The 10,840-nt window shown below is 32.8% G+C and overlaps 1 protein-coding gene across 12 annotated transcripts in view; it reads left to right on the top strand.

Annotated features, from left to right (window-relative positions):
* Positions 1 to 10,840, top strand: part of LOC106878029 (solute carrier family 66 member 2) — a 250,218-nt gene that overhangs the window by 111,507 nt on the left and 127,871 nt on the right. For 10 of the 12 annotated variants that reach the window (XR_008263599.1, XR_008263600.1, XR_008263579.1 and 7 more), the window contains one exon: positions 7,800 to 7,895. The exons of 1 other annotated variant lie outside the window; for it this stretch is intronic. Coding sequence is in view for 8 of the 11 variants with exons in the window: in XM_052965961.1 (XP_052821921.1) it covers positions 7,800 to 7,895 (96 nt within the window). In the remaining 3 variants the exon portion in view is untranslated. The remainder of the gene's footprint in view (positions 1 to 7,799; positions 7,896 to 10,840) is intronic. One more of the 12 variants, XM_014927112.2, reaches the window with a different exon arrangement.

The raw sequence follows: 10,840 nt of genomic DNA, 5'->3' as shown, positions 1-10,840 counted from the left end.
CTGGACTGGCTCTTGTGCGGGTGGCACATAAAATACACCATTTTGAGCGTGGCCATTGCCAGTACCGCCTGACTGGCCTTCATGCCGGTGACACATAAAAGCACCCACTACACTCTCTGAGTGGTTGGCGTTAGGAAGGGCATCCAGCTGTAGAAACTCTGCCAAATCAGATTGGAGCCTGGTGTAGCCATCTGGTTTCACCAGTCCTCAGTCAAATCGTCCAACCCATGCTAGCATGGAAAGTGGACATTAAACGATGATGATGATGATGATGATATATACATATATATATATATATATATACACATACACACACAGTGTTTTCTCTAAGGTTTTCATTACATCATTTCATTTTTCTGCTCGATTGAGTTCATGAATTTTTCTTATATATTCTAACCACAGTCTACTGGATTCCTTTTGCTAAAGGCTCTTTCTTTTTCTGCTATACTTAAGTTACAAGAAATTGAAATATGTTCCAGTTCATCTATTCTTTGTTCATTAAAGATAAACATAGCAAGCAACCTAAAACGTTTTCATCTGCAAAACAGTGAATGGAGATGGTTATGTTTTAGTGAATGTATACTACAAACACAAATAACTCCACTCACACCAATGAGAGATCCACTTTGTGATTGTTCAACTTGGTAGAAAATATTACCAAATGTCAGTTAGATCGTGTCTTAACACTCTCATTGGATATGTAGTCTTAGACTACATATACAACCCTGGGTGGTCATTATTAGGAGACTAGGACCCCATCATACGTCTGCTCAATCAGTGTTGACCCTGGTATATACAACAACAATGATAAACATAAAACATTAACATGCATTCTCTGCCTGTTGCATGGGCATGCATGCACACACACACACACACACACACACACATATATTGTATATATAGTGGTGGTGATGTGTGTGTGTTACAAAAACTCAAAATATGTAAATAATTTATCAACATGAAACAACCAGCCTCTTCTCCTACCATCTAACACTTAAACCATTTCTCTCCCTCAGTAACTAATACCTCATGTCACTTCCCAAACACCTTGATTCACTTCACTCACAACCCTCTAAATACTTGTAATATACAGTGTAAGTGAATATTCTATTACCAATATATTAAACAGTTCTCATCAGGGATTTCATGTTTAAAAACTGCCCTGAAATAGATAGTTCTCATCTTTATGAAATACTGAGGTTTAGGGGTTTGGGGGTATTTTTAAAGTTACTTATCTAGTATTTTGAAGACAAAATATGGCTGTTGTTCAAAGAACGTATCACCAGTTGCATTTTAGGTTCTCATGAATTGATTCTAGTGCATTTATAATGAACACCATCAGACACTTTTAAATATGAATTTTTGTGGTTTCAGGATTTTTAAATATTTTCACAAATCCTTTTTATTTCTTTATTTCTATCTTGTGTCTTTTTTTTAAGACTACACAAAATCATATAAGCTTTACGAGTTTTATTAATGATTCTAAAGGATTTTCACATGCAGCAAAAAAAAAAAAAGAAAAAAAAATGTCTGAAACATCTGAGTGTGTAAACAACTGGAACAGCATTAGAGATTGCTGCAATTTCCATAATAAAGAATGGAATAAAATATTTTAAGATATTCCTCTTCAAAAATATTCAGAAGAAAGTGGATCCAAACAGTTGTCCTTATAACTGAAAAGCCATCATTGACTGTTTATCTGTTTAAGTGTTTCATATAATAACAGCAGAGGTTGACTCTATGCAAAATTTAAAGAAAGGAAAAACGACAGCCTTAGGCCAGCAATTTTAGGGGAGAGGGTAAATGAATCCCATTGATCCTAATACTTGACTGGTTCTTGACTGAACCTCGAAAGAATGAAAGGCAAAGTCAACCTCAGCAACATTTGAACTCAATGCTGCTAAGCATTTTTGTCTGGTGTGCTCATTATTCTGCCTCCTTGCTATCTTTGCCCAACATAATAATGGGAATTTAGTAAGCTACATATCATAATATACTAATGACTAATAATTCATTTAAATGATGATATTTAAACAAAATTTGAAAGCTTAGTTTAAGTTTTATTAAGAATTCGAGTAGTTTTGAGACAAACTTATAAAACATTTATAAAAGAACTTTTTGTAATGTTGGCTTGAAACACCTGTTTACTATATAAATAAATATGAAGTTATGGTTATTTTACAAAACTGAATTATATTAAAATTTAAGTAAAAACAGAACCATGAGGGTGCATTTTAGTTAGAAACAGAGTATGGAAAAGGATAAATCAATATTTCTGATCATTATGGAATACTGAGTTAGCTGTTTGGTAGTTATGAGCTGACTTTAGCACATTAATAATGAATATTTTAATGTTCTTTCGTGAATAATTCTTTTTATTGATTTTAAAATATTTATGCCATAGTATTATTATATTTTTATGGCTTAGTCAGGATTATAAACCTTCTGGGACTGGTAGGGGAGAGGGAAGCTGGAGATCTGGTTTAAATGTTTGCAACAATTTAGACATCTAAAAGTACTCAAGAGTTCCATTAAAGCAGGTGATGGATTAAGTTCACTATCAAAACTACAGGCATATGTACTTAAGGTCTAATGAACCGCATAACATTTTCAACCTAAACAAAGACAGTGGTTGTAAAAAAAAATTGAAAAGCAAATACATGGATAAACTCATTTTCAGAACTTTAACAATAACCATGGTTATCTGATCTTTATAACTGGCATTGAGTCTATAAAGGTGGTGAACCAGCAGAATCATTAGTGCATCAGACAAAATGCTTAGTGGTGTCTTCTAGCACTTTGCATTCTGAGTTTAAATTCCACTGTGGTCAACTTTGCATTTCATTCTTTTGAGATTCATAAAATATGTACCAGTTGAACACTGGGGGGTGGAGGTGGAGGCAGGGGTTAACGTAATCAAGGTTAAAAGCTTTTGTATGTTTTTGAATGACTGATATGAGTCTTCCATACTACAGGGTGTCCACAAAGTCTGGGTACATGGGGATTAACACATACTTTAAGAAATTATCATTTCTTATATTTAATTGTTTATGTTATGATTTTATTTACTCCGTGTACCCAGACATTATAGACACCCTGTATAATTGCTATATGTCTTATTCTATTTTTTTTTTATGGATTCAATCAGTGGACTGTGACATGATGGGGCTCTGTCTAAAAGGGTTTTAATCAATTATACTGGCACAGGTTCTTTAGACTGGAACTCCCTTTATTGATCTCTATTTATAAAGTAGTTAAATTCATCAGAATTATGCTAATAAGTTAGTCTCTAGAGTGTGCATGTACACACACACACACACATACACACACACACACTATGAAAGAATTAAGAAGAAAATGTTGATTCTCTCTTTAATACTTCTTCAAATATGGTGACGTCTATGGTTTGCTGAGACTAAGACCAAAACACATCCAACGCTCTCTCTCATGAATGCCAAGTATAACATTAGTCATTAAGTAATGTTGTCTTTACTTCACTACATAATTATTCCTTGTTAACTTTTTTAATACTCACTATATTAAATATGTTAATACACTAATCTATTTTTTGCTGATGGTACCTTGACTCTAGTTAATGTATTTTCTCTCTTTATATATGTGTGTGTGTGTGTGCGTATGAGTTAAATAGAGGAGTAGTGTAGTAGTGTCTATAAATTTCTGAAGCACTTCTGAAGTAGTCACACTAATGCAATAAGGCTCTGTTCAGTGTCTGCTAGAAAAATGAAATTGATGTGGAATATTCAATGGATCTGCAAATCTGGAATGGAATAATTGGGAAATTTGTTTAGGGCAGGATCATGGAGTGAGTCACTGTAGGGATGATGATATAGAGAAAAACAAATGTATTGGTTGGGCCAAGATGCTGGTGATATGCAGGTAGTTCTAAGGAGAAGGCAATGTTATGTTTTATATATATATATATATATATATATATATATACACATACACACACACACATACATACATATATATATATATATGTAGAGCGAGAGAGAGGGAGAGAGTCATGTGACTCAGGGGTTGTTGGATGTCTTCAATGATTGCTTGTTAATCAATTGAATGACTTTCTTTCGAATGTGGCTGACCTAAGATTCTTGTATATTTAGCAGCAGCACCATGTCTGAGATGTTGTTTTGGCAATGTAACATATATGATGTTATCATGAGGGATCATCAGTGATGGGAAATCATATTTGCATGTATGTGTGTATATGCATGTATATTATATAGAGAATAAAATGCATCCAGTGCACTGTGTAAAGTGGTTGGAGATAGAGAGAGCATCTAGCCATAGAAACCAAGTCATATATGTCATGTACAAGTGAAATGTAGTCCTCTGACCTATCTTGGGAGGCAGAACTGATTCAGACTCTGCTGGCCCATCCTGTCCATGCCAGCAAGAGAGCAGATGTAAAGTGGCAGTGAGGATGACGATGGTATATATATATATATATATGTGTGTGTGTGTGTGTGCATGTGTACACACACACACACACACAGAGTGTCACCTGAAGTTCAAGAATAAGAGATGTATATTGGCTTACACAATGTCATTTTTGATTAAATGTTATTCTGCATAGCCGAACAGTATTGAGTACTTTTTCTGTTCTCTCGGTTGCAATTTAGACCTGTGTGAAACCACTGGTAATCAGCTGATTGAGGCATGTTTCGTCTTTTCTCTCTCAACTTTCATTTATCTCCTTGTCTATTTTTTTTCTGTAGAAGATCATTTGCTCAAAAAAATAAAAGACTTTTTCTGTTGTTTGATTTCTCCTTCATCTTTATGTTATAATTTTTGCACCACACACATATATATATATATATATATATATATATATGTTAATAAAGAAGGTAAAAAGAGAGAAAATTGAAAGCTGCTGACAATGCGGAAAGTTTGATAAGACCATTATATGTCAGGTGCAAAGGCCCATCTTCAGAAGAAAAATAAAAACAGTCTGAGTGGTTGACTCAGTTACGTATGTTCTGATTACCCATTCAAATGCATTAATGGAACCTATATAACTGGCCTTTTCTCAGACTTTGCTTTTTCTTCTGAAGATGGACCTTTGTGCTTGAAATATAAAGGTTTTATTAAGCTTTCAGCATTGTCAGAAGCTTTCTATTTCTTCTCTTTTTACCTTCTTCAATATTACAATGCTTCAAGCAAACTATCAGGTCATTATGAATGAAATGTCCGATTTTGAACTGAAAGTTATTTTACTTTATTTCAACAAAAAGCAATGCAGTTTATCAAAGTATGCACCTAAATTATCGACACAATTTTGCCATTTTATCAGTAGCTTATTTATGTCAGTAGTGAAAAATTCTGGCGAGTAAGAGGTGATGAAATCATGAAAGGCTGTTTTTGCATCTTCTTCAGATTTGAAGTTTTTTCCTTGCAAAATGTTGTTTAATGCCTAGAAAACATGATAGTCAGTTGGTGCAAGGTTTCGTGAATATGGTGGATGACAGAGTACTTCCAAGTTCAGTTACTTGAGTAGCGTTCTTTGTGCGACATGTGGTCGTATTGTCTTGCAAGAAATTTGGCCTGTCACTATTGATCAATCTCGATTGTTTAATTGCAAGTTTGCTCATCATTTCATCCAATTGGTTGATGTATACATCCGCTGTAATTGACTTGCCAGGTCTCATGAAGCTGTTGTAGATGACTCCAGCGCTGGACCACAAAACAGACACCATTAGCTTTTTTTGGTGAATATTCTTTTTTGGATTGTTGTTTGGCATAGGGCTGATTTTGAAGAGTAAAGTCACCAGACCGGAACTTCTCAAACCATCAGTATACAGTGCACTTGTTCTCCACATCTTCACCAAATACCTCATTGATGTGTCGAGCTGTCTGGGATGCATTGGTTCCATGACAGAACTCATATTCATAAATAACACAAATGTTTTATCTACCCATAGGTTCACAAAAATTTACAATATAATCAGAAACCATGAATTGCATTTCGAAAAGTTATGATGTAAATCTTCAACGTTATAAAACAAAGAATTGTCAGGATAAAACATTAGAGTTAATGATTGTCAAACTTGGTGCATAAGAAAATCGGACATTTCATTTTTAATGACCTGATATAATGCTCTTATATATATTCACATTTATATGGCAATTATAAAGTTATTTTCAGGTAATGCATTCAGTAAAATGCATTTTAAGATCCACATCAATTGACCCAAAGTCAATAACCCAAAGCAAGTCCTATGTATATATATATATATATATATATATATATCACAAAAAGTGTTCCATTGAAGAACTGTTGGGGAACAGCATTGAATGCACTATGAACATCCACTGCCAATGATGCGAATAGCCTCAGTGGCAAAATGTGTGTGGGGAATAATGTAAACTGCTTCTTATCATACTTTTTTCCTATATATATACAGGGTGCAGTGAATAAATTGTCGTCTAAATTATGCAAAAATGAAAATAACACTGATTTCTCATTTTAACAGATATATTTACCAAAATTACATAAAAATATCTTGAAATACCAAAGAGTAAATTTTTATTTAATAACATCGCTATTGGCTTCAACCACGGCTTCCAGACGACTTTGAAATCTCCTGCAACTCTTCTGGATGGTCTCCTTGTTTAATTTGGTGAACGCTGCCATAATTCTTGCATTCAGTTCATCTTTGGTGTTACAAGGAGTTTTGTTGGTCTCTCACTCAACTGTGCCCCCACACATAATAATCAAGGGGGTTGTAGTCTGGAGAGTTAAGTGGCCAGATGTAAGGGGTGGTGTGTTGCAGAAATTATCTGACAACCATGACTGGGTTCTCCTGCTTGTGTGGCATGGTGCAGAGTCACCTTCTTGACCCAGGGCAGCACTACTTCCTCCAGGCACTCAATGTAGGCCTCCATGTTGAGTTTGAGGCCATGTGGGAAGATGAATGGAAGCATAACATCACCATCACACACCATCACAAGTGATCACTCCAAATACCATGATGTTGACTGGATGTTTAATTTTTATCACTCTCGGTACATGTTTTGTTGTTCTGTGTTCACCATCTGATCCAGACAGAAATATTTTTCTGCATGTTTGGTTGGAGGGGATGCTTGAATTTGTTCAAAAGCTCCAAAGCACGGTCTTTCCTCTTGTCCTTGGTAGCTTGGAATAAAAATTGGCCTTTTCTCATCTCATATGAGGAATACTGAATGTCTTCATGCACTACCTGCCTCATAAGAAACTCAGACACACCCATGTCCCTGGCGATGGACCTGATTGACTTGGAGGGATCATTGTCAATCATGGCCTAGATCTCACCAACGAATTGAGGAGTTATTTTCTTACCAGAATGATCAGAGTGAGTTTTCCAAGCTGCTGTACCTTCGTAATCACCATTAGACTCATCCAACACTTTCTGAATCCTCTGCACTGTCCTCAGATTAACACCCAAACACTCTGAAATGTTCATATTTGAGCTTCTTGCACAAATGCCAAGTAGTACACCATGTTGTTTCCAAAATTTCTGGCAGAGTGAATTGTGTCATGGTGTTTTTCTCACAGACAGTGCCCAACTGATCCTACTATACAGTGTAGTCGACAAAATCAAAAACAAATAATGTGCATACGCAAAATTAAAAATATGAAATGGCGACAATTTACCCATTGCACCCTGTATGTGTGTACGTAATTTCTTTTTAATTGTCTCCTTAATTTCTCACCAATGTCACTTCGTGTGCTATATTGTCCCAATTCTGGGTGGTTCTCTTAACTTTTTCTTCTCTCTGTATTTGTGTCCTGCCAGCAGATGGGAAAAAATGCCTCAAAACAGAAGAATGTTATTCTTCACATACAACATCATGTTGCCATGCCAACACACTGCCAGGCCGAACTTTTCTTGGTATGTAGCTGAATGGTATTAAGCCTCCTTGTTACACCAGCAGGAATGTGCTTCTGTCCTTTTCTCACCTGCCTTGACCTTCAATTTTTATTTGACCTTCTGTTATTTATTTTATGTTGTCTGCCTTTTTATAGTCTTCCTTATACACAAAATTATACAAATATATTGAAATGTTAAAAAATATCTTTAACAACTCTAATTTCTGTGATAATAATTTAAACAAAATGATCTAATTATTATTATTATTATTATTATTATTATTATCATTATAATTATTATTATTATTATTATTATTATTATTATTATTATTATTATTATTATTATTATTATTATTATTATTATTATTATTATTATTATTATTTACTTCTTTCAATTTTGTTTCCATTTCTTACTGAGTGTCTTCCCAACACCTAGGGCAAAGAAACTCACAGTATACATTGGTAGGCCATTAAAATAAACACACCAGATTGTTAATTTACAAAGCCATTATTATTATTATTATCATCCTCATCATTTTCTTCTTCTTCTTTGTTACTCTTTGTCTCTTCTTCAGCACACTGTTTACTGCTTCTGTTTGTAGTGTTGTTAGATGATGTTGTATAGATTGCATGATAGAAACAAGATTTACCCATTTGTTTTCCTTTTCTCTACTCACAAAGCCCTAGAGTTTAATCAAGTTATCAATGAATAATTCTTTTTCATTGATATCTTCAAGAACTTGTTGAATATTTCTCATCTTTTTCGTCTTGTGCTTTTCCCTTTTATTTGTGCCTTAATTTTATATCCAACAGACTTTCTAACCAAATCTGTTTTACAGAATGTTATTTGCTGTGCCAAGTATATAATAGAGAACTTTGACCTGTTCTAATTTCAATTTCATGTATCATATTTTATTAATATTTCCCAATGAAATGTTAAAAATCCTGCAAAACATGATTATATTCATTTGAGAAAATATATTAGTTGAAATGTAATTTTACAATCATCATTTATTGAACATATTTCCAAAACTGTATTTTTGTATTATATTCTTATTTTACTTTTCAGTAAGAAAGGTTTAACTGTTAGCTTTCTTTGAACTGATAGCTCTATGATCTAAGATAAAATTTGATGTCATGCATGAATTTACATGACTAATTGTTGGAATGAAGCTAAAATATTAAAGATTAGACTTAAATGTTTGATATTTTATATGAAATTTAATATAAAACTTCTAAATTTACTTTTGTTTTAAGAATTTTATCTTGAAGTAACTATTTGAATTTCTATCATATTACTGTTTATTATCAAAGCAACCAAGAGAATGGAGTATTAGACTAAAGGTTCTATATAACTGAATGGATAAATGCATATTATTTTTTCCTTGGATGTTTCACTGTTGGAACTCTTTATTATTTATAACTTGTTTGAATATTAGTGATTGAATTACCAAGATGTATAATTTTCAGTTGTAATGTAAGTGAATTTTTATTAGAGTTATACTTGCTTGACAAATGACTTGATCTGAGAGTGTATGTTGACACTGGAGCAATTACATGGTAGAAGAGCCACTTCAGCCATTTAAGAACAGGATCTATAAAATCTCTTACATTCAATTTTGACACCCTAAGAAATAAATCAAAAAGTAAATGTGACAGATTTTGTGTATTCTAAAATAGCTAAGATCCCTCTTCTATGATGGAGGTGTAAAATTATTAATCACATTTTATTTAACAGTTAAATAAGTGAAAGCTTATGTAATGCTTTCAGTGTTAAATCCAAATTAAAGTCAGGTATGTGTTAAAATTAAAATGATATTAATTCATTGTCATTATTATTATTTTTCTATGTAAGCATACAACATATTTTTTTATAGCTAGTTTAGTACTTCCCTGTTTTAAGTTAAATTCTCACTAAGATCCATTAACTTTTTCATCCTCTGGATTGGAGAAAAATAAGTATTAGTTACTCACAGCAGTCTGCTGTACCAATTCCCATCCTACACTCACAAAAACAAGAAATTTTCACTCTCCTAAAATGTTGCCAGCTCTATTATGTTAAAGCAAACTGTGGAAAGAATTGGTTACTGGAATTTTGATTTGCAATTCAAAGTTCTTCTCTCACATTACTAATTCCTTTGGGAATTTACAACTTTATATGAATATTACACCTTCCCTTTCGTCTTCCTTACAAAATCTCAGAATTAATCCCAATAAAAGAAAAAAAGTATCTATTTTACTAAAAGCATGTACTTCATTAATAGCTTCCTAATCTATTTATCTTTACCCCTTTTCATAACTCATGAAACTAAATATGAATATTTTAATACCAATAGTAGGATTTATGTGTGGTATTGACATTAACACTTTGAAATACACTTGCAGTTGGTATTAGACATTATAAGCACAATCTGAGTCTGGAAACAGAAATAGGCCCACTGACAGGACTCAGGCCATGTGTCTATCGATTATTCCATTTGGAATCAGGGACTAGAAATTGTTTTACTATTATTACATTACAAGTGATAGATATATTTAAGTAGTGCCAGCAGATATTTTTCTCTTTTCTGTCTCAAATTAGTGCTTATAGTGTATATTTTCATTTACATTAAAATCTGTGTAATCAATTTTACATATTTGTATTTATTAACTAAATATCTTTCTCCATTTACTAATTTCTTTTTATCCTCAAAGACCTTAATATTTGATTCTAAGAGATGAAGAACATGAAAGCAATTATCGTTTTTTAATTAAATGTATTTTTTCTTGACCAGCTTCATTGTCATTTTTATCATATATTTTAACATATTTTTCTCTCTTTAATTCATAATATTTGTAATTATATATTTAAAGCTAAAATTAGCATATTTTTGCAAAATTGCTTAAAACATGTTGCTTAAATTAATATAAATAAGGACATGTGTATGTGTCTGTTTAATATGTATATATATTTATATATATATATAT

This window comes from Octopus bimaculoides, chromosome 1, assembly GCF_001194135.2.
Source record: "Octopus bimaculoides isolate UCB-OBI-ISO-001 chromosome 1, ASM119413v2, whole genome shotgun sequence".
Taxonomy (NCBI): Eukaryota; Metazoa; Mollusca; class Cephalopoda; order Octopoda; family Octopodidae; genus Octopus; species Octopus bimaculoides.
This window is presented reverse-complemented; position numbering and strand designations above follow the sequence as displayed.